A 25,702-nucleotide genomic window follows, 5' to 3' on the forward strand; every position below is an offset into this window, starting at 1 on the left:
ACAACAGCTGCGTCATCTTTCATGAAGCAATTGTTGTCCATTAGAATGATCATTTATTGCATAACATCCAGAAAGTTATGTAGCCAATAGCTGTTAGTAAATGTTGCAGTAGTGCTATTACTATAAACTTCCTGCGTCCACTCCGACATCTTCCATTTCAGGCTGTCGTCAGCAAGGCAACACGAGATCTGCTGGTCCGCGCTAACACCACCATGAGCGTCATGGCGACTGTGCTGGAGTCTTGGTGGGGTGCGGCGACGGGCGTCGTTCTAGTGCTGGCCGCCGCAGTTTACCTCTACTTCCTCTCCTGGTATTCCTACTGGACGAAAAAAGGCGTCCCACAGGCGGAAACAGTTTTCCCTTTCGGAAGCCTAGGAAAAGACGCTTTGTTCGGAAAGATGAGGATTGAACTTAAGCTACACGAAATCTACAAGCGACATCGAGGTGCGTATGGACGTTCTAAACTGCTTCCGTTTCTGTAATCTTCTCTATTTCAGTTATTGTTTCTTGCGCTTTTGTTGTTGTTTCTGTTTCCACGGTGCTTTTCCGCAGAAAAGTGGTTCTGCACAGCTTTGTCTTGCCATAGATGAGCGCTTCCTTGGGTTTTACGCACTCTACGCACCAGCCTTCCTGGTGTTCGACCCGGATCTGATTCGCGACGTTCTGGTCAAGGACTTCGACGCCTTCCAGGACAGGTGCATACCGTTCGATGACAGCGAGCCGCTCAACCAACACCTGCTGTTTCTCAACGGCAGCAAGTGGAAGAGGCTGCGCTCCAAGCTGACCCCGGCGTTCACCTCGGGGAAGTTAAAAATGATGTTCGAGGTGAGCAGAAATAAAATTTTTAAAACATGGTGACGTCTAACAGCAATTATAGAATATAGCACGACAGTAAAATGTAGCGATACATTTTCTGGAATGATATCAACTTTTATCAGTTCTGTGTAAAGTGAGGTTAAATTTTGTTTCTTCGCGAGGTAAATTTCCTTAACTATCCATGTTTGCTAAGATATGACGTATATACGAGGGTAATCCCAAAAGTAAGGTCTCCTATTTTTTTATAAGTACATAGACCTGTTTATTTCTATAATGGTTTACATCGGTTTACAGCTTGAACATTTAGCTATTTTTCGATATAATCACCATTTCTGTCGATGCATTTTTGTAGAGGCTGTGGAAGTTCTCGTACGCCCATGTCATACCAGCTCGCCGCCATGCTGTTCATAAAGTTATGAACTGGCGTCATTGTTGCTTGATCTCAGGTGTTAAGTGTTATGCCCAGGTTTCGTCACCCGTGAAAATTGAGCCCAGAAAGTAGTCCTGTTCGGCTGCTAGGCGGTGAAGAAATGCGCGGGAAGCATCAACACGTTGCCGCATGTGGTCCTCAGTCAGCATGCGTGGCACCCATCTTGCGCACACCTTCCGGTAGTTCAATGTTTCCGTTAAAATTCTGTGAGCGGTGCTTCGGAAAACCTCAGGAACCAACGTGCAGAGATGATCCAGGGTGATCCGCCGATCTTCACGCATGCTTTGCTCAACCTTCAACACTGTCTTCTCCGAAATTGAGGGTCTCCCGCTCCTTTGTTCGTCGTGAATTTCGGTCCGACCAGCTGCAAACTCTCTACACCACTTACGAACATTTTTGACATCCATGCACGAATCACCATACACTTTCGTCAATTGGCGATGGATTTCAATCGGCGTAGTGCCCTTTGCGTTCAAAAACCGAATAACTGCGCGCAATTCGCACTTGGCTGTTAACATCCAACGGGAACTCCATTCTCAACGGCTGCCAAGCCGACAGCTCCTCAGCGTAGCGTGCGCATGTTTACACACAGCGCGTGAAGCACTCTTCATAATAGTGTGACCAACTGCCACATAAACAGAGTTCTGTACATATAAAAAAATAGGAGATCTTACTTTTGGGATTACCATCGTATTTTGTAGTAGTACAGATGAGGATTCAGAGCACAGAATTCAAGTCTCACGGTAGCCGAACTGCCGCCTGACAGTAAACTGTAGAATTACTCAGTTCCAAAATGTTTCATTCAGAAGAAATGATTTTGGTTGCTTCAAGTGCAGTCATTACAAAGAAACGCAAAATACACTGTGCAACATAATTAAAGGGTCAGTTTTTCGAAACCTCTTAATTATCTGCTATTGCAACACAGAAGTTTGAAATTTGGCTCAAAGGTGCGTACAACCTTTCTCTGCAAGGGTTTTGCGTGGAACCAGGCAACGTCACCTTCGGAGTCGGCGACGTTTCAAACACCAAGGTGTCGATACATGAGAAAAATACCAGAGCTCGAAAGTTCTAGGCGCTTCAGTCCGGAACCGCGCTGCTGCTACGGTCGGAGGTTCGAATCCTGTGTCGGGCATGGATGTGTGTGGTGTCCTTAGGTTAGTTAGATTTAAGTAGTTCTAACTTCTAGGAGACTGATGACCACAAATGTTAAGTCCCATAGTGCTTAGAGCCGTTCGAAAGTTGATCTTAGGTGTAAGGGGAGTTAATGATGCCACGTGGGTACCATATTTCGCCATAATTCTGCACAATGTGTCTATGGGCGTCTCACACGATAGAAAGGTGGTCACATCGACTCCGACCCACATTATCACCCTTTTGTGATGATGACCAGAACAGCGACGCCCAGAGTTGAAATCACGCAGTTTTCTTGCGGCTGGCCGAGGGAAACATTTCAGACCACCGTTCATAATCGACACGAAAACGCCTCAGGGGGTGCCATGAAGGGCGTCAATAAAACCACCATAACCCATCGGGCGTTGATTCCCACACATTTCGCGGTCGAAAACGACTGTTGGCAGCGCAACCTTTGACACTGCTGCCACCCCCGGACGATTCAACCCTTCTCCAAGGACATCGTGGGCCTGCAGTCCCAATGAATGTGATCGTATCTTTATAAATATCACTCAGTGTTTGTTGGTATATGACGTAATCAAATAAAGAAATTGTATTTGAACTTAGTCACCTGAGCTTGACAAACCATACGGCGGCTACAGACAGCTGAAGACAAAGGTCTGTGCGTCCCTCGAGAAAGAAGGCGTTAAGGTTCAATGTAAAACGAATAACTTCAGCTCTCTGCAAACGCCAGCTTTCTATCTTGATTATGTGCTGGAAGTTAGTTGTAGAGACGCTGTAATTAAGTTATTAAGGGAACTGCTGGCCACACTTGTTGATATGGTCTTCAGTTCAAAGACTGGTTTGATGTTGCTCTCCACGCTAATCTATCCCGCACAACCCTCTTCTTTTCTATTCTGCTATTGTAGTCTACGTGCATTTGAAACTGCTTACGGTATTCAAACCTTCATCTCCCTCTACAATTTTACCTCCCCTCCCCCCTATCGTTACAAAACTGACGATTTTGTAATGCCTCGGTATGTGTCCTATCAAACAGTAAATAATTTACCCGAGGCTTCTTTTTTGAACTCACCAGTTTTTATTTGTTTCGTCAGTATCATTGATAAATATTCCCCGTTACTTAAAATGCGTCTGCTTCGCTCAACGATAGAGAAAGACTCATAGGTTCAGATTTTTTCAGGCACGAGGACACGCACAAAAGTGTGGATACGTGCACGCAAAACGGATTGTCTATGCCGACAAGTTAGTCTACTTTGCGGTGCAGATACGACTGTGCAGAAAATATTAGGTAGTATATTAGGTGATATATTTGCGGGAAGACTGTTATGTGCAGAGAATAAACAACTATCACACTGAGGTGGTTGCATATTAAGGTAGTAATTATCAAAATATCTGTGACTACACCTTTAACACACTATATACACTGAAGCGCCAAAGAAACTGGAACAGGCATTCGTATTCAAATAGAGAGATATGTAAACAGGCAGAATACGGCGCTGCGGTCGGCAACGCCTATATAAGACAACAAGTGTCTGGCGCAGTTGTTAGATCTGTTACCGCAGCTACAATGGCAAGCTATCAAGATTAAGTGAGCTTGAACGTGGTGTTACAGTAGGCGCACGAGCGATGGGACACAGCATCTCCGAGGTAGTGATGAAGTGGGGATTTTCCCGTACGACCATTTCACAAGTGTGCCGTGAATATAAGGCATCCGGTTAAACATCAAATCCCCGACATTGCTGACGCCCCCAAGAACAGGACCAACGACGACTGAAGAGAATCGTTCAACGAGGCAGATGTGCGATCCTTCTGCAAATTGCTGCAGATTTCCATGCTGGGCCATCAACAAGTGTCAGCGTGTGAACCATTCAAGGAAACATCATCGATATGGGCTTTCGGAGCCGAAGATTCACTCGTGTACCGTTGATGACTCAAGACACAAAGCTTTACGCCACGGCTCGGCCCGTCAACACGACATTGGACTGTTGATGACTGGAAACGTGTTGCCTGGTCGGAGGAGTCTCGTTTCAAATTGTATAGAGCGGATGGACGTGTGCGGGTATGGAGACAACCTCATGAATCCATGGAGACTCCATGTCAGCAGGGGACTGTTCAAGCTGGTGGAGGCTCTATAATGGTGTGGGGCGTGTGCAGTTGGAGTGATAAGTGACCCCTGATACGTCTAGACACGATGCACGTACGTAAGCATCCTGTCTGATCACTTGAATCAAAAATGGGTTCAAATGGCTCTGAGCACTATGGGACTTAACATCGGAGGTCATCAGCCCCTAGAACTTAGAACTACCTAAACCTAACTAACCTAAGGACATCACACACATCCATGCCCGAGGCAGGATTCGAACCTGCGACCGTAGCAGTCGCGCAGTTCCGAACTGAAGCGCCTAGAACCGCTCGGCCACCGCGGCTGGCCGATCACCTGAATCCATTCATGTCAATTCTGCATTCCGATGGACTTGGACTGTGGCACAGCAGCAGTTTATGTTAAAGTAGCTCATCAATCCTGGACAGCGTCCACCACCGCCAATCGCGCCTGTTCATCCTGAAGATGAAGACTGGGACTCATACTACAGACGTTTACAGTTCCACTTCTAGGCGAGTAGCATAATCGATGTTGCTGAACAGAATTATTTTCTGCTCCTTTTAACCTCCGAACATTGTGTCTTCAACAAAAATTACGTTCTCAAGATAAACGTGAGTGTTTAGGTTTGTCTGAAATCAATAATTTGCTCTCTAAGTGTTACGAGCAGAATATATAACAACTACGCTCGCATTTTTTCATTGACAAGAAGTTGCACCAGTTATAAACGATATAGGCACAGAGCTGAAGCATAAATGTTGGTTTTTGTGTGAAAACCAAAAGTATTAACAATCCTATGCTAAATCTTTATTGTGTCATGTAATAATTACTCAAGCACCCGATAAAGATATTTTTGTACAGAGGAACTGAAGTTAACAACACTATTAACAATAGCAAGAGCGTATGAGATATCGATGCAACATAGCACTATTTTGAGCTGTCGTATGCAGCACAGCAACATTTTGATGAAGTGAGGTTGTTTCATAAAATGAAATTCCCATTCACACCACAGTAAGCGAGATCAGCTCGGGTGTTGACCTTCATCGTCCTTCTCCGCATTCAAAGCCTGACATCTTTCTAGGGATAAAGCCCAAACAACAAACCAACAGCATTTGATAGACAATCCTCACGTAGTCCCTCTAACATCAAACCTCGCTGTAAAAAATGGTTCAAACGGCCATGGGACTCAACTGCTGTGGTCATAAGTCCCCTAGAACTTAGAACTACTTAAACCCAACTAACCTAAGGACATCACACACATCCATGCCCGAGGCAGGATTCGAACCTGCGACCGTAGCGGTCGTGCGGTTCCAGACTGTAGCGCCTTAAACCGCTCGGCCACTCCGGCCGGCAAACCTCGCTGTAGAAACAGCAGGAAGCGATATCTGGAATTCCCAGATTGTTTTGCTAAACATACGTACATTCAGTTACCGCAGAGAAAAATGCACTTTATATAGTTCCGCAAGCAATGACATGTGATGGAAGTTTCCAAAAGCCACACCACGTCGCACTAACAACGCCACAGCAGTGTAAACATGTTATAGCCACAGTTGAACCCTTTCACACAGCGCCTGCAAAAGTTTTCTCTCTCAGTAATGATCGACAACCTGTTAATGAAATATCTTGGAGATAGCGGTTCACTAGCTTCTACCACACATATATAAAAAAAAAGTTTTGTATCATCCCGGTTAACAGGACTCCTGAAGTTAGACATTGACATTGGGTATTGTATCAAAGACACAGTCCCTTTGACTGTTCAGAGATGTCACTAACCCCGCCCAAAGATGTAAACAACCATGAATGAGCAGCGCCTATTAGATAGAGGGCGCCCCACAGCCGATCAGTCCAGTCATTCCACCAGGAAGGAGGTACACAGCTCGTGTTGTCTGTAGTTCAACCATGCTTAGATGGTCAATACCGCAGTTGGATCGCGTCCGCATTGTTACTTTGTGTCACGAAGGGCTTTCTACGAGAAAAGTGTCCAGGCGTCTCGGAGTGAAACAAGTTCTTGTACCGCGCACCGCGGAATTTGAATCCGCGCCAGACGTCATGGACGTCGAAGACCCTAGAGGTCGCTGCACCGTAAGCTGTGGCGGCGCGCGCCTCCTGGCCCGCTTTTAGTGTGGGGGCGCCGCAGTGGAACACGTGGTCCCAGCGGACAATAGCGGCGCCCCCGATAGCGTACTTAAGCACCGGCCACTCGCTCAGCCAGTCCCCTCCCCCCCTTTATGAGTCCTCTCCCTCCTTGGTTCCCCTGCCCCCTTTTCGCTTTTTCCTCTCCTCCCTCCTTATTTTACCCCCTCCTCCAGGTCCCCCCCCCCCCCCCCCAATCTGCCTTTGGCTCGGGAGTGCCATATTTGTGCCGCCATTTTCGTGCAGTGTTTTACAGTGTGTTTTTTTCCAGTGAGTGTTCCGTGTTGTGTCCTTTGGGAAGTCTAGCGAACAGCCATCATACTGTCGCTGGGTGTGATTTTTTATCTCTTGCGAACAGAAACCAGACTGTCGCCATGTTTTTTAATTGTGTGTCTACTATGTTACTTGTCTGATTCCTGTGTATTTTATCAACATTGCCAACCCCTTTTGCTTTCTGTTTTAACTTTCCGCATTTTTTACATTTTTACCCCATTTTACACTTTAAGTCACCATTTTATCGCCTGTTTTTCCTTGTTTCTTTCTTCTTCCGTTTTTTAAAAAAAAGTCTGTAGGCTGTAGAGCAGCGTACTAAGCTGCTGCCAGCCCGCCCCCTTTGGGGGTATCGAAAATCAATAAAGAAAAAAAAAAGCTCAGCAAGTCAGTCTGATCTCGCTTACGTCGGTTTACACCTCGCTTGCGCTAGACTGCTTTCTTCCTGGTTCGTGTACGAGTTTGTTTCCTTGTGACTCTGTTGTTCGGTCTTGTCGTATTCGTTGTGTCCTACGGTGGTCGTGTCCGTCCTTTTCCCTTGTGCTGTTGTTTACGGGCCTCTCTGCGGGTCCCGCCGCGCCTTCCGTCAGTGCTACCCCGCCACCGTCCTGGTCGCAGTTACAACACAAATCGATGTTGTTCGGAAATGGAGGAGGTAAAGAGAGAAAGGAACTGTCGATGACATACCAGGCTTGAGCCGCTCAAGGGCTACTACTGCAGTGGATGACCACTACCTACGGACTATGGATGGAGGAACCCTGACAGCAACACCTCAATGTTGAATAATGCTTTTTGTGCAGCCACATGACGTCGCGTTACAACGCAAACTGTGTGCAATAGGCTGCATGATGCTCAACTTCACTCCCGACGTTCATGACGAGGTCCATCTTTGCAACCACGACACCATGCAGCGCGGTACAGATGGGCCCAACAACACGTCGAATGGACCGCTCAGGATTGGCATCATTTTCTCTTCACCAACAAGTGTCGCTTATGCCTTCAACCAGACAATCGTCGGAGACGTGTTTGGAGGAAATCCGGTCAGGCTGAATGCCTTAGACACACTGTCCAGCGAGTGCAGTAAAGTGGAGGTTCCCTGCCATTTTGGGGTGGCATCATGTGGAGCCGATGTACGCCGCTGGTGGTCATGGAAGGCGCCGTAACGGCTGTACGATATGTGAATTCCATCCTCCGACCGACAGTGCAACCGTAACGGCAGCATATATATGAAAAGCGAGCCATCCACTTGCATTCTTAGTAGTGCCATCACGTCAGGCACAAAACATTTTTGATATGCTCGGTATTTCATTTTTCGGTTTTCAAACAGTAGATGAGATTAACATGGTACCAGCAGTTGTACTATTCAGTGATCTGGATTGCACAGTTTGCGACTGACTTCTTTCAGGATAACGACATCGCTCGACTGGAGTGGCCAGCATGTTCTCCAGACATGAACCCTATCGAACATGCCTGGGATAGATTGAAAATGGCTGTTTACGGACGACGTGAGCCACCAACCACTGTGAGGGATCTACGCCAAATCACCGCTGAGGAGTAGGACAATCTGGACCAACAGTGTCGTCACGAAATTTTGTATAGTATGCCACGTCGAATACAGACATGCATCTGTGGTGTCACCGCCAGACACCACACTTGCTAGGTGGTAGCCTTTAAATCGGCCGCGGTCCATTAGTATACGCCGGACCCGCGTGTCGCCACTGTCAGTGATAGCAGACCGAGCGCCACCACACGGCAGGTCTAGAGAGACTTACTAGCACTCGCCCCAGTTGAACAGCCGACGTTGCTAGGAAAGGTCCACTGACAAATACGCTCTCATTTGCCGAGACGATAGTTAGCATAGCCTTCAGCTACATTTGCTACGACCTAGCAAGGCGCCGTATTCAATTGATAATTATTATGTGAAGCATGTATCATCAAGAGCGATGTTCTACAAGTGTGGATTAAAGTTAAGTATTATATCAACTACGTACTTTATTTGCAATTCTCAAGATATTGTCCTGTTCCAGACCTCACGCCAGTCAGCGTGTAATTAAACGCGTGCATTTCGGCCTCCTCTAGAAAAACAGTGTTGGCTCTTCTGCCAACACTACACATCAATGCAAGAGGACGTGCTTCTGGGTATTAGAGGTATCGGTGTGTACAGCAATCTGGACCACCAACTCTGAAGGTCTCGCTGTATGGTAGTACAACATACAATGTGTGGTTTTCATGAGCAACAAAAAGGCGGAAATGATGTTTATGTTGATCTCTATTCCAATTTTTTGTACGGGTTCCGGAACTCTCGGAACTGACCAGGTGCAAAACTTTTTTTGATGTGTGTAGAAATCAGAAAAGCTATACTCATATTGGTTCTTCGTGTCTTCAGCAGACATCGCAAGGGTCACAAGCCTACTGCAAGCAATGCATGCTTCTGCGCGATAAACGCACAGTAACGGCGATATATGAAAAGCGAGCCATCCACTTGCATTCTTAGTAGTGCCATCACGTCAGGCACAAAACATTTTTGATATGCTCGGTATTTCATTTTTCGGTTTTCAGACAGTAGATAAGATTAACATGGTACCAGCAGTTGTACTATTCGGTGTTCCAGTCCTGTTTTCTCTGGTCTTAAGGTGTGGAAATAATTGTATAGCTCGTACTCTGCTAATGTCTCATGCAGAACCTTGCTACTTCAGAGCCAGACTAATGCCAGTACCTTTGTGAGATGACCTTGCAGTGTCCGAAGATTCGCAAGCGCACCGTCACAAGGACCTTGCCGCTGACGTGCAGTAGGAGACAGAAACATGGCGGCCTGGTGGCTGAAAGACACTTCTAATCGTCTTGTGCTAAAGTCTGTACGACACTTACGCAATTCTTTCGTTACCTGCCTGTTTACTTGATTTTTTATTGGACAATGTTTTAAATTGCTATACTAATGATTATTGGCAGATCTGCTTCACCCTCGACTATTGGGACTATTCTCTTGGTGTGTTTCACAATTTACGACGACCCGGCATGGATTGGAATTATGAACTGTCAAGTTACAACGGACCTATACTTCCAGTTAATTAGGATTTTTTTAAAAATGATTCTTGCACCTAATAGTCCTTGTTGTTTGGAAAGGTATCTGTTACGAAGGATAATGAAAATCCGAATAAGTGGAGCTACAGCTACAACCGAACAGCTATCGCGTGACTACTTTCACCGATAACGATCGAACGAAATGTTAACAAAAAGGGAAAAAATAGGAAATAGTGAAATTTGGAGTATATAAACTGGATCTGTTATGAGAACGGAAGCCAAAGCATTGACTCGATCTCAGATGTAAAAAGACAGTTAATACCATGAATTAAAGTTAATCAGAAAACCAGCAGAATAATTTGCACTGAACACAAGCACGCAAAAGTTAATTGATTGCAAAACAGTTCGCTAAATGAGTAGCTATGCGTTACTCACTGTAATGCTGTTACTGATTTCAGAAGTCCAGATGTTCATAAATACTTGTTTTCTATTGTGGCAAGTTATTTCTGCAAAGTTCGTAATGTTTCATATAGCGAAGAATAAGTAATTTGACATTACACTGTTGCGTAATTTTCAAATGTGAACAGAGTTTGCAGCGCAGACAAAAACATGAAATGTATTATTCCCAAGTAATGTTTCGTCAATATTCATTTAAATTATGCTTTTACTCTTTTACTGTTGGTAATTATTCTTTAACTAGCTATTCTACCAAGCAACAAAGTTTACTGGCGTTAAATGACAGTTCTAGGAAGTTCTCCGTTTTGTAAATAGCACTTCTTTATCTTATTTATCAAAATAAATAAGCTTCTTACTTTCAGTATTTTACTATTCTTTCACTAGTGGTATTCTCACATCAATATTAGTGATAAGGTAGGACTCTGTTAAGTAAATGATTGACGTAAAGTTCATTTATACTATAGCAGTTTCTGCACTAAACACTTTGTTATTGAGTTAAGAAAATCTACTAGGCTGGCTGGCCTTGAACAATCTAAAGATGAATGTGGTCGGATCTGACTTTGATGTGTTGGTGCTACACGATTTAAGGCATTATTAGTCGACAATGTATGGCCTCCCTTTATCGTCGCTCAATGTAACAAGTCTGAGGCCACAGAACTCTTCTTCAATATTAATTCCTCCTGATGACAATCTACCGTTCCCATTTAAAATCATAGAATATGCCTGGCTGCTGGCCGGAGTGGCCGAGCTTTTGTAGGCACTACAGTCTGGAATGGCGCGACCGCTACAGTCGCAGGTTCGAATCCTGCCTCGGACATGGATGTCCTTAGGTTAGTAGGTTTAAGTAGTTCTAAGTTCTAGGGGACTGATGACCTCGGATGTTAAGTCCCATAGTGCTCAGAGCCATTTGAACCATTTTTATGCCTGTATATATACGAAGATAAAAAAAAATTGCATCACCCCAGTTCCCAGAACTTCTGAAGATAGACGTTGAGTCCCTTTGACTGTTCAGAGATGTCACTAAACCCGCCCAAAGATGTAAGCAACCATTCATGAGCAGCGCCTATTAGACGGAGGGGGTCCCACAGCCGATCAGTTCCAGTCATTCCACCCGGAGGAAGGTATACGGCTCGTGTTGTCTGTAGTTCATCCATGCCTAGACGGTCAATACTGCGGTTCGATCGCGTCCGAAATTGTTACTTTGTGCCAGGAAGGGCTTTCAACAAGGAAAATGTCCAGGCGTCTCGGAGTGAACCAAAGTGATGTTGTTCGGACATGAAGGAGATACAGAGAGACAGGCACTGTCGATGACATGCCTCGCTCAGGCCGCCCAAGGGCTACTACTGCAGTGGATGGACGCTACCTACGGATTACGGCTCGAACGAACCCTGACACCAACGCCACCATGTTGAATAATGCTTTTCGTGCAGCCACAGGACGTCGTGTTGCGGCTCAAGCTGTGCGCAATAGGCTGCATGATGCGCAGCTTCACTCCCGACGTCCACGGCAAGGTCCATCTTTGTAACCATGACACCATGCAGCGCGGTACAGATGGGCCCAACAACACGCCGAGTGGACGGCTCAGGATTGGCACCACGTTCTCGTCTCCGATGAGTGTCGCATATGCCTTCAACCAGACAATCGTCAGAGACGTGTTTGGAGGTAACCCGGTCAGGCTGAACGCCTTACACGATACGTGAGTGCCATCCTCCGACCAACAGTGCAATCATATCGGCAGCATATTGGCGTAGCATTCGTCTTCATGGACGACAATTCGCACCCCTGTCGTGCACATCTTGCAACTGACTTCTTTCAGGATAACAACATCGCTCGACTAGAGTGGCCAGCATGTTATCCAGACATGAACCCTATCGAACATGCCTGGGATGGATTGAAAAGGGCTGTTTATGGCCGACGTGAGCCACCAACCACTCTGAGGAATCTATGCCGAATCAACGTTGAGCAGTGGGACAATCTGGACCAACAGTGCCTTTATGAACTTATGGATAGTATGCCACGACGGATACAGGCATGCACCAATGCAAGAGGACGTGCCACTGGGTATTAGAGGTACCGGTATGTACAGCAATCTAGACCACCACCTCTGAACGTCTCGCTGTATGGTGGTACAACGTGCAATGTGTGGTTTTCATGAGAAATAAAATGGGCGGAAATGACGTTTATGTTGATCTCTATTCCAATTTTCTGTACAGGTTCCGGAACTCTCGGAACCGAGGTGATGCAAAACTTTTTTTGACGTGTGTATTAAAATCTTGCAGTTTATTCCTTACATTCCGGCGCACCACGTCTGCACTTGACCGCAAGTCGCTAGCATCTCTCACCGCCGACTACTTCTGACCGACTCCGCGCATAACGCGCCCAGCGACACTACTCCTCACTTCAAACCTGTTCTTTGGCTCTGTTCAGTCGCAAACTTTCCTGACCAGGCCAGCGTTTCTGCTACATCTTAATTACAATACTCTTTTTTAATCAGTTCATTGGAGATAATTCTTTGACATTTAACTATATGACAACGTTAATGAAATAATAAAAGGTACCTTTGACAGAAATTATATCAAAGCTACATTATGGTTGCAGAATAAACTATGCGAAAAAAGTATCAGGCACTGTTTTGTTGTGTTTCATGCTGATTACAGTTTATCCATATTTTCTGTTTAATAGAGACTGTGTTGCACCTTAGTGGCCGTAACAGTGGCCGCTGCAACTATTCCGCCCCACTATGAGCTAAAGCTCTTTCTCTAATGCTCTCGTAGTTAACGGGACGTTAAGCACTTAGCTATCGTCTTTTCTTCAACGCGCCCCTTCTCTGTTATACACCTCAGGGAAGACATATCCTTGTAATGAGCTGTTCTATTGTTTTATTATAAGTCCTACGACACAACTGATGCTCAAGTTTCTTAAATTATTTTGATACAATTCGAGAGCGACTGCGCCCTCCATTATCTGCAGATGTTGTGGGCGAAAAGACGGATGAGCACGATACAACAGTAGAACCCTACAAAATTCGCTGTTGGGGGACAATGGCACACTAGCATGTGTTCGCTTCGTACCGTATAAACATCCTCCATACCAGAATACCTCTTCAAGACTTTGTCGGCCACCGTGGTTGCCTCTGACAGCGTGAGTTTTCCCGGAATCAAAGTATGCAAGATACACACTTATCACAGTGACACATTTAATGCCCAGTGCTTAAAATGTCCTTGGAGATGCAGTGTCCCACACAACGGGTATTCGCGACCTGTCCATTGTCAACTATCTAACTTATTCTGTGCTCCGCTGACACACCGATGGCCAAAACATTTGTCGACGTCCTGGTTACGTGATCCGGAACTATTCCAATCGCATTTGTGGCAGGAGCATCCTTTCTCCAAAACAATACCTACATGTAACTGAGTTGCTCATTAGCGTACTAAATATTCTTGCTTTGATCTGTTCCTATAGTTTGTTCCTCTCGAACCTGTCACTCGAAGCCAAATTTATTCCTGAACATTTTTGCACATGTCATTTACCCCGAAAGTAAAAGGAGAGCTTGATATGATTGTACGTTGGAACTGTCATTCGACTGTAAATTTACTTCTGGACGTCTTTGTACATATGTCATTCACCACGTCATGAAATGTAGAGCTTCATATGGTTGTACATTTGCCGCTTGCAGACGATAGACAGATGCGGCCGTGAGATGGTGGAAGTCCTGGACGACGCAGTGAGGAGTGAGAAAGTTGTAGAGATTCGCGACGTTTCGGCTAGGTTCACGATAGATGTCATCGGGAGCGTCGCCTTTGGCGTCAAGTGCAACTGCCAGCGCGATCCGGACGCTGAGTTTCGGGTGTGGGGCCGCAAACTGTTCGAGTTCTACACATCGGACAGGGTGGAACAGCTGTTACTTGCTGTCCATCCACCTACTGCGAAACTCTTCAGGTGGGTAACAGCAGCGTTATTGCAAGACACTCTGAAAGCCCTTGCTATCTGAAGACGTCTACAAAACGTAAAACAATGATCCACTTTAGTTTGTTCTTCGTATATCCATAATTGAAACGGCCGACTTGGGACGTCAGCTAGTACAATATATGTTAAAAATGACGAAATTCCTCCAGCTGTATTAAAGTGTTGGTTTTATTGGCAACTAGTTTTGATGTTGTTACAAGATCGTCTTCAGGTCCATCCTTGTTGACAGCAACCGTATGTGTCTAATATTAGTAGTTGCCAATAAAACCAACACCTTAATACAGCTGGAGGAATTTCGTCATTTTTTAACTTTAGTTTGTGTTCGGCCATTTTGCCCGGAATATATCCGTTAGTGTTTACGTCATGTCGCTCATAAACATACAATTCTATATATTTTCTCCACATCAGTCCATTTTCTGTCGATATAGAGCGTTATTCATAAGTACTCTGGGGTTTCAGAAGACGACAACGCGAAAATTAGAGGATATATTGGCAATTGACACTTCGCAGTGGATAGAGTATCTCTCCAGTTTATAACGCACATTGCAGGTGCTCAGTATGGGCACCGCTTGTGACACGGCAAGCGTCAATACGTGCTTGTTATTCATTGAAGACGTCGATACAAATTCCTTGGGAAGGCGCGAGTGCGTGCTGCTTCCAGAAATCTTTTCATTGGGTTGCCTGTCTGCAGGTGAGAGCTCGAAACCAAAATATGGAGTAGATGATTTAACTACATACTCTAACATGCTTGCTCCCTAGTACAACATCGCCATGGCAAAAATTACGAATATGAACTTGGACGGGTGTTCTATCCGCAGGTATGTGTCTGGTGTTTGCTTTGAAGGAGTCGTCTTCTGAAACCTTGGAGGTACTTGTGGGTAACCCTGAATTACAACAACAGAGCTTTCTGTTCTGTGTCGATGCAGAACTATTTGAAGCTGATGAGAACTGTTACTATACTTGAAAGGGATCTTAAATATTACTAACAGGCAGGAAAAAATCTTGGAGCTCTCTATGAAACCTCAGATTCTTAAATTTTCACTGATATCAGCGAAAGGTATCATGTCCGCATAAGCGGATTCGTGTGTGCGTCACTACGAAATTGTGAAATATCCTCTCTCTGTCAAATCGTTGTACAATTTGGAAAGCGTTGAATCGGGATCTCTGAAACAAAAATACTTAGCTCATAGATAATCTCATATGTCTGTTTATGTACATGGACATGTCTTTATTAACGGAGAAGCTACTAATTTTTTTTGTTTTTTACAAAAATGCGTGGCACACATCTGTCTGTATGTCCTTTATTATTAATACAGCCCCAACAGAACTGCAGCATATTAAAAGAACAAACAGGTATCGGTGCTCAACAGGTGGTGTGTCAGATGCGGCTTTCACGTCTGATTCACTACCCCTTGAGTACCGATGCCTGTTAGTTCTTTTAACGTTCTGAAGTTCTGTTGGGACACTATTAACACCACTGCTATGTAGGTATGACATGACACATAAATAATATAAGAACTTTTATACAGTTATGACCGTTATTAAAGAAAACTGGTAGTGATAACTAGGGGCATAATTTCTATCATGCATTTTATAAAATATTTAACAGCTCTTCGTAATCCCCGTCAGATTTTTTTTTCATGACAGTACCTTTTTCTTTCGACTTTTGTCACAAGATTCTGAATAATTATAGGTGATTGATTGTATTTGTTCATAGTCCTTTGAATGGAAATCCTAGGTCGTAATTTAAATGTGGAAATTTAACCAAATTTTCATGCAAGCCTCACGGTATCCAAACAGGAATCCCGGAGCCGACACACAGCCAATCTAGATGTCTTCCGATCTATGTAACTTCTATCCGTCTAGATTCAATAACGTTTCATGTTCTCGCCTTAAACGTCCCAGGAAACTACGCTACTCAATATTCAAGGTGTGTATTAAAAAAATTCATGGGGTGTTTCCAGAAACCCATTTTCACATAATTATCAAAGAAAAGATAACATAAATTGGAACACAGAACGTAACATATTATTTGGTGATTATATAATATTGCGGTACTCCAACAGTATCTAAAAAATTTTAGAAGATAAGTCTCGTGGAAGATGTAACAAATTTAATACTGCCCCATATTTCCTCTGCGTTGACATTTGTGATAAATTTTTGTGGGTGTTTTGATGTTTTGATGTTTTTCGGCGAGAGAGAATCAGTTTGACATGTTCTTGTGGCTTATCCATACTATTTGTGCAGATTTACTCTCACTAATCATGGAACTAATCAGTGTTATTGAATCAGAGTAACAGCTTTGCTTCCTCTGGTATACATGATTCTGATACAGCCTTCAAATTTTTGGGTTTTACGTTTTACTGTCACACGGGAATTCCTTCTGAATACGAGCTCCGTGTTTTAAACCTTTTTTTTCTGAAGAAGCGCAAAAGTTAAACCCTCTCTTCGTGTAAACGTTCCTGGAGGCTAGAAATGGTGATGAACTTATAAACTGCCTAAACGCAGTTTTGTTTCGTCTTAGTCGCTGTGTTTTGTTATTAACGGAAACCTCTTTCTACGGTCTTTTGACTACACGAAACCGCTAAGTAACTCTCTAATGGAGATAAAAGTGAGTTTGCATCCTCAGGCATTCCTTTATAGCACCCTGTGTCTCCAACCGTGGACGAAAAACAGAACCTTGAGTAAATCCCGCAGTCCGTTGACAAGCTTCCAAGGGCCACTTCGACCTTAGGAAATCCGCCCGTTATCATTTTGCAGTAAGGTGGTTCATCTGCGTGGACCACATCTACACTGACGAAAAATCAACGTGAAATTCCATACACTGAAGATATGCTATGAAGTAGCCCGCAGTGAACAAAACATGCTAGTGACCGCTATTATATCGTTTAATCTTGATACATAAAACTGACGAATTTCATTTAATTGATTTCTCGTGTATGAATTGGTCCATTAATTTAGAGAATGGTGTTGATAAATATTTTGGTTAAATCGGTCTTTCCAATTTATTGTTGGTTAAATAACACTGAACAGTTAAAAGTATCTCCGCCGACGTTTTTCTCCGTGGTACATTAAAAAATATAATTTCACAATTACAATTCCCAATTTTAAAAAAATTACACTACTTTTATCTTGAAACTAGGCAATGTATTTCACTACATAAATGGTCTCTTCTACTTCTACGGAATAAAGTTTCAGTTGCAATTTTGCAGTTTCTATGAGTATTAGAATAGAATAGCTTCTTATCAGGCAAACAGAACGGCAGCTAATCACGAATACAGGTCACAGGTATTTGATTAAGATTTAGATAATATAACAATAATAATAATAATCAGTGATCGTGCAGTTGGCCAAAATTGAGTTCCTTGCTATTGCGGCCCTTAAACTGCGCATTCTTATAAAAGCCAGATGCACGGACCATCTGCAATTTATCAGGATCGATTAGCAACATAGCACACTGTAGACTGATGTCGCATTTCCTAACGATGGCTAAAAAGAAACTATTTACCAATTACATTAGTTCTTTAACATCACTAGCGTAAATCATGCACATGGCAGTTTTAACCAGTTGTATCTCAGAAACTGTTAAGAATAGATCATACATTTACGATTAAGTCTGTTTCCCTTCAAAAGGACAACAATACTATGTCTTAGTATCCACGTGGATGCATCATGTTTGCACCATGGGAATAATAATATCCGTTTCATTGAATGTGCACCCAAGTGTTTTATGCAGTTGTACTGTTAGCACTGGGGGACTATCCAAGGAAAGCTTTTGTATGTCCATCCCTTTAGCAGGAGGTCTCTGGGGCGACGGCCATTTACTATCGTGACAAACAAATAAAAACACCTACAGCCGTCCTTTCAACAATTGAGTACGTCATCTTCAGGCACTGAAGCGTTGAAACTGGTAGCGACAAAATAAAATAAAATCATAAGGACGGCTGTAGGTGTTTTTATTTATTTGTCACGATCCAAGAAAAGCGTTCACCTTTCATCTAGAACCACCCCATTGCAGTGCATAGAATTAAAAGTGAAAACTTTGCTACTATTTTATAGCTACAAATGGCGTTAGTGTCTTCCATTCTTCACAACTTTATCAAAATGCCACTAACTTTTATCACAGCGTTACTAATTTCGTTGTTTGCTGTCTACCTCATCTTTCAGGGCGATTGTAGGCAGAAAGGAAGTTCTCAAGTACTTCGAGGATATGGTGAGGGATACAGTGAACTACCGGGAGAGTAACAACGTAGAGCGCAATGACTTCATGCACATGCTGATACAGCTCAAGAACAGAGGCTTCATGGATGACGAGAAATCTGGTAGTGCAAAGGCCCATGACGACAACGACAGTAACTGGAGTAAGTGAACGACATACACCACAACAATAATGATGAAATATGTATTTTATTGTTAACTTATAAATCATATCTGAATTTCTTTCAATAAACACGTATTACAAAAAACTGGATCGAAATAATCGCAAATGGGGATCACGCAACCATACGGTCCAGTGACACTAAAATGACCACTGGCTATGTTACACGTCGTCAGTATCCACAAACAGGCTGCAGGCGGCAGCGCTAGCAGAGGAGGGTATACAAGTATGTCAGAGGGACGCGGAAAACACACTATCCAAAACCGCCGCCGAGGCAACAGTTGTGTACGACGGGATATAGATGGCAAGGGTGAACGACGGCTGCAGAGATGTGTACGGACGAACAGACGTGCAACTGTTGAACATCTGACCGCCCAGATGAACCAAGGGTCTCCTCAACGAACGTTGCTGCATATAGGCCCCCGCAGTAGGAACCTGGTTCATGCACCCATGCTGACTGCTGTCCTTCGGCTACGAAGGCTGAAAGTTGTACACAGACGCTGCAACTGGACATCCACTGAGTGACGACAGGTGGGCTTTTCTGATGAACCACGTAGTATGTTGCATCAGGCGGATGGTTGTTGGCATGTACAGCGCGAAAGCAAACATCTTGTAAACAGGAGGGAGCTTTATAGTCTGGGGAACATCGTTGTATCCCCGGGTTCCCTCGTCATTCAGGAAGGCACAATGGGTGAACGCAAGAAAGTATCTATCCTTGGAGACCGTGTACACCCCTATAATAAATTTGTTTTTCCTCAGCATACAGTGTATGTGCATGATGCAAAGAGCACCAGGATGAGTTCTCCATACTCCCTTAGTCCACTAAACTCCCCAAATTTAAACCCAATCCAGAAACTGTTGGATCATCTCGATCGGGCTGTTCGCCGATCCTCAACCGAAAAACACAGCGCTGTTGGACACGGAACGAAGTCGGCATGGCTCCACATCCTTGTCGGTATCTTTCAGAACCTCACTGACGCTCTTCCTGAACCTCTTCTAGCGGTGGTTATTCAGGCTTTAGGCATGCGGTCACACAATGTGTAATACTGGACAGTGTAATACTGGACAGTGTAATACTCTTATTTGTATTGACTCCTTACCTGGGCAGTTGTGTGTGCACATTCTTTTCTACGTCCTAGAAGGACATTCACTATTTTTTTTATTATTCTGTCATCAATCTTCCGAGTGTTTTGTCGCAACCCATCAGAAATGGTTCAGATGGCTCTAAGCACTATGGGACTTAACATCTGAGTTCATCAGTCCCCTAGAACTTGGAACTACTTAAACCTAACTAACCTAAGGACATCACACACATCCATCCCCGAGGCAGGATTCGAAACTGCGACCGTAGGAGCCGCGCGGCGCCGCACTGAAGCGCCTAGAACCGCTCGACCACAGCGGCCGGCTCAACTCACTGCCGTTTTCTCTCGTCTCAGTCTCTTCATCTCAATGTAGACCTGCACACCATTTCTTCAATTACTTATTCTCTGTATTCTAATCCGCGTTTCTCCTACACTTCCTCTAGCACCATGGAAACTATTCTCTGATGTCCTGACACATGTCCTATCGCCCTATTCTCTCTTCTAGTACATGTTTTCTATACATTACTTTCCCAGTCGATTTTGCGGAGAACCTGCTTTTTTATCTTATCAGACTACTTAATTTGCAACATCCAATTGTAACTCCACACCTAAAACGCATCGATTCTCTTCTTTTCAGATTTCTCCACAGTTCATGATTCATTTCCATACAATGCTGCACCCCAGACGAACACGCTTAGGTATTTAATACTCAAGTTAAGGCCTATGTTTGATATGGGTATTCATTTTATAGCGAGGAATGGTCTCCTCGTCTGCGATAGTCCCCTTCTAATATCCATTTTCATCTTCTGTCAAGCATTATTTTGCTTCCAACACTGCATAACTCCTCCACATGGTTCACTACCTTCTCCCCCACAGTTTCGTCTTTCTTTCGTTTTTTCTCAGTCCACAGTCTGGCTTCGGTAGCTGTTTATCCTATTCAGCTAGTCCTATAATGTTCCCGCGCTTCCACAGATGACAATAATGTCATTAGTGAGTCTTATCGTCGACACCCGTTCACCTCAAATAATAATCTCACTTATGAACTTTTATTTTATTTAATGGACATATACTATCAAATAAAAACCATCTGGACGCCTATCAGAAGAAGACATTAATATGGGGTGTGTCCAACTGCCGTTTACGACGGCTTGAACTCTTCTGGGAACACTTTCATTGAGGTGTCTGAATGTCTGTGGATGACTGGCAGCCGAAATCAGACAAAGTAGTAATGTTGGATGCTGGGGTCTGGAGCGAAGTCGACGTTCTAATTCATCCCAAAGATGTTCCACTGAGTTTCGATGGGGACCATGGGTAAACTATTCCATTTGAGAAATGTTATTACCCATGAAGCATTGCCTCAGAAATGCTGCTTTATGAGAAGGTCCATCGTCATCCTGATACAAACTATCATCGTCTCCAAACCCTTCCTCTTTTACAGGCAGTACACAATTCTGTAAAGTGTGTTCACATCCTTTTACCTTAACCTTTTCCTTAAGCACAATATTGCGATCGCACTGCAACTACGAAAAACAACCCGATACCATATAACCACCTCCTCCGTGCTTCGTTCTTGGCACTACACATGATGGCAGGTAACATTCTTCGGGCTTTCACCAAACCCTAAGCTTTCCATCGGACTGCCACAGGGCACAGCGTGATTTACCATTCCAAATCACTCGATATCAATCATCCACTGTCCAGTGGCATCCCTCCTTACACCAAATGAAACATTCCTTAGTGTTGACTGCAGAAATACACTGTTGTTGTTGTTGTGGTCTTCAGTCCTGAGACTGGTTTGATGCAGCTCTCCATGCTACTCTATCCTGTGCAAGCTTTTTCATCTCCCAGTACCTACTGCAACCTACATCCTTCTGAATCTGCTTAGTGTATTCATCTCTTGGTCTCCCTCTACGATTTTTAACCTCCACGCTGCCCTCCAATACTAAATTGGTGATCTCTTGATGCCTCAGAACATGTCCTACCAACCGATCCCTTCTTCTGGTCAAGTTGTGCCACAAACTTCTCTTCTCCCCAATCCTATTCAATACTTCCTCATTAGTTATGTGATCTACCCATCTAATCTTCAGCATTCTTCTGTAGCACCACATTTCGAAAGCTTCTATTCTCTTCTTGTCCAAACTACTGTATTTATCGTCCATGTTTCACTTCCATACATGGCTACACTCCATACGAATACTTTCAGAAATGACTTCCTGACACTTAAATCTATACTGGATGTTAACAAATTTCTCTTCTTCAGAAACGCTTTCCTTGCCATTGCCAGCCTACATTTTATATCCTCTCTACTTCGACCATCAGTTATTTTTCTCCCCAAATAGCAAAACTCCTTTACTACTTTAAGTGCCTCATTTCCTAATCTAATTCCCTCAGCATCACCCGACTTAATTACACTACATTCCATTATCCTTGTTTTGCTTTTGTTGATGTTCATCTTATATCCTCCTTTCAAGACACTGTCCATTCCATTCAACTGCTCTTCCAAGTCCTTTGCTGTCTCTGACAGAATTACAATGTCATCGGCGAACCTCAAAGTTTTTATTTCTTCTCCATGAATTTTAATACCTACTCCGAATTTTTCTTTTGTTTCCTTTACTGCTTGCTCAATATACAGATTGAACAACATCGGGGAGAGGCTACAACCCTGTCTTACTCCCTTCCCAACCACTGCTTCCCTTTCATGTCCTTCGACTCTTATAACTGCCATCTGGCTTCTGTACAAATTGTAAATAGCCTTTCGCTCCCTGTATTTTACCCTTGCCACCTTTAGAATTTGAAAGAGAGTATTCCAGTCAACATTGTCAAAAGCTTTCTCTAAGTCTACAAATGCTAGAAACGTAGGTTTGCCTTTCCTTAATCTTTCTTCTAAGATAAGTCGTAAGGTCAGTATTGCCTCACGTGTTCCAGTGTTTCTACGGAATCCAAACTGATCTTCCCCGAGGTTGGCTTCTACTAGTTTTTCCATTCGTCTGTAAAGAATTCGTGTTAGTATTTTGCAGCTGTGACTTATTAAGCTGATAGTTCGGTAATTTTCACATCTGTCAACACCTGCTTTCTTTGGGATTGGAATTATTATATTCTTCTTGAAGTCTGAGGGTATTTCGCCTGTTTCATACATCTTGCTCACCAGATGGTAGAGTTTTGTCAGGACTGGCTCTCCCACGGCCGTCAGTAGTTCCAATGGAATATTGTCTACTCCGGGGGCCTTGTCTCGACTCGGGTCTTTCAGTGCTCTGTCAAACTCTTCACGCAGTATCATATCTCCCATTTCATCTTCATCTACATCCTCTTCCATTTCCATAATATTGTCCTCAAGTACATCGCCCTTGTATAGGCCCTCTATATACTCCTTCCACCTTTCTGCTTTCCCTTCTTTGCTTAGAACTGGGTTTCCATCTGAGCTCTTGATATTCATACAAGTCGTTCTCTTATCTCCAAAGGTCTCTTTAATTTTCCTGTAGGCGGTATCTATCTTACCCCTAGTGAGATAGGCCTCTACATCCTTACATTTGTCCTCTAGCCATCCCTGCTTAGCCATTTTGCACTTCCTGTTGATCTCATTTTTGAGACGTTTGTATTCCTTTTTGCCTGTTTCACTTACTGCATTTTTATATTTTCTTGTTTCATCAATTAAATTCAATATTTCTTCTGTTACCCAAGGATTTCTACTAGCCCTCGTCTTTTTACCTACTTGATCCTCTGCTGCCTTCACTACTTCATCCCTCAAAGCTACCCATTCTTCTTCTACTGTATTTATTTCCCCCATTCCTGTCAATTGCTCCCTTATGCTCTCCCTGAATCTCTGTACAACCTCTGGTTCTTTTAGTTTATCCAGGTCCCATCTCCTTTAATTCCCACCTTTTTGCAGTTTCTTCAGTTTTAATCTACAGGTCATAACCAATAGATTGTGGTCAGAGTCCACATCTGCCCCTGGAAATGTCTTACAATTTAAAACCTGGTTCCTAAATCTCTGTCTTACCATTATATAATCTATCTGATACCTTTTAGTATCTCCAGGGTTCTTCCATGTATACAACCTTCTTTCATGATTCTTAAACCAAGTGTTAGTTATGATTATGTTGTGCTCTGTGCAAAATTCGACCAGGCGGCTTCCTCTTTCATTTTTGTCCCCCAATCCATATTCACCTACTATGTTTCCTTCTCTCCCTTTTCCTACACTCGAATTCCAGTCACCCATGACTATTAAATTTTCGTCTCCCTTCACAATCTGAATAATTTCTTTTATTTCATCATACATTTCTTCAATTTCTTCGTCATCTGCAGAGCTAGTTGGCATATAAACTTGTACTACTGGAGTAGGCGTGGGCTTCGTATCTATCTTGGCCACAATAATGCGTTCACTATGCTGTTTGTAGTAGCTTACCCGCATTCCTATTTTCCTATTCATTATTAAACCTACTCCTGCATTACCCCTATTTGATTTTGTGTTTATAACCCTGTAGTCACCTGACCAGAAGTCTTGTTCCTCCTGCCACCGAACTTCACTAATTCCCACTATATCTAACTTCAACCTATCCATTTCCCTTTTTAAATTTTCTAACCTACCTGCCCGATTAAGGGATCTGACATTCCACGCTCCGATCCGTAGAACGCCAGTTTTCTTTCTCCTGATAACGACATCCTCTTGAGTAGTCCCTGTTGTGTCGGTATCTGGGCCGACACCGTGAAGTTGAGATGGCTGAAAAGGCAAGCTAGACTAACGCAGACGGGCGTGAAGTACTGGAACAGGATACGTAATTAATGTTAGGAAGAAAAGTACGGAGCAGGTTTAATACTTAACTTTACTCAATCATTGTGGTACATTGATCTTGACGATACACAGGAGACTTTAAGTACAATCACTGTATGGCTAATGGCGCCTTGCTAGTTCGTAGCCATTAACTTAGCTGATGGCTATTCTGTCTCTCGGCTAATGAGAGAGAAAGGCTTCGTACATCTGGTCGGTAGCTAGGTTCTCGTACAACTGGGGCGAGTGCTCTCTCGTATCACGAGACCTGCCTTGGTGGTGGCGCTAGGTCTGCGATTACACAGTGGCGACACGCGGGTCCGACATGTACTAACTGGACCGCGGCCGATTTAAGCTACCACCTAGCAAGTGTGGTGTCTGGCGGTGACACCACAGTCCCCGCCCGGAGATCCGAATGGGGGACTATTTTACCTCCGGAATATTTTACCCAAGAGGACGCCATCATCATGTAATCATACAGAAATACACTACTGGCCATTAAAATTGCTACACCAAGAAGAAATGCAGATGATAAACGGGTATTCATTGGACAAATATATTATACTAGAACTGACATGTGATTACATTTTCACGCAATTTGGGTGCATAGATCCTGAGAAATCAGTACCCAGAAAAACCACGACTGGGCGTAATAACGGCCTTGATACGCCTGGGCATTGAGTAAAACAGAGCTTGGATGGCGTGTACAGGTATAGCTGCCCATGCAGCTTCAACACGTTACCACAGTTCATCAAGAGTAGTGACTGGCGGATTGTGACGAGCCAGTTGCTCGGCCGCCATTGACCAGATGTTTTCAATTTGTGAGAGATCTGAAGAATGTGCTGGCCCTGGCAGCAGTCGAACATTTTCTGTATCCAGAAAGACCCGTACAGGATCCGCAACATGCGGTCTTGCATTATCCTGCTGAAATGTACGGTTTCGCAGGGATCGAATGAAGGGTACAGCCACGGGTCTTAACTCATCTGAAATGTAACGTCCACTGTTCAAAGTACCGTCAATGCGAACAAGAGATGACCGAAACGTGTAACCAATGGCACCCCATATCATCACGCCGGGTGATACGCCAGTATGGCGATGACGAATACACGCTTCCAATGTGCGTTCAGCGCGAAGTCGCCAAACACGGATGAGACCA

At 43.8% G+C, this 25,702-nt stretch overlaps 1 protein-coding gene across 1 annotated transcript in view; it reads left to right on the plus strand.

Moving 5' to 3' along the window:
* The first annotated feature begins 221 nt into the window (after positions 1 to 221).
* The window catches only part of LOC124616527 (probable cytochrome P450 6a13), a 60,492-nt gene continuing 35,011 nt past the window's right edge, over positions 222 to 25,702 (plus strand). Inside the window, exons 1-4 of the mRNA XM_047144842.1 lie at positions 222 to 444; positions 587 to 825; positions 14,032 to 14,294; positions 18,489 to 18,682. Of these exons, the coding sequence (XP_047000798.1) occupies positions 222 to 444; positions 587 to 825; positions 14,032 to 14,294; positions 18,489 to 18,682 (919 nt within the window). The remainder of the gene's footprint in view (positions 445 to 586; positions 826 to 14,031; positions 14,295 to 18,488; positions 18,683 to 25,702) is intronic.

Source organism: Schistocerca americana, chromosome 5, assembly GCF_021461395.2.
Source record: "Schistocerca americana isolate TAMUIC-IGC-003095 chromosome 5, iqSchAmer2.1, whole genome shotgun sequence".
Lineage (NCBI taxonomy): Eukaryota > Metazoa > Arthropoda > Insecta > Orthoptera > Acrididae > Schistocerca > Schistocerca americana.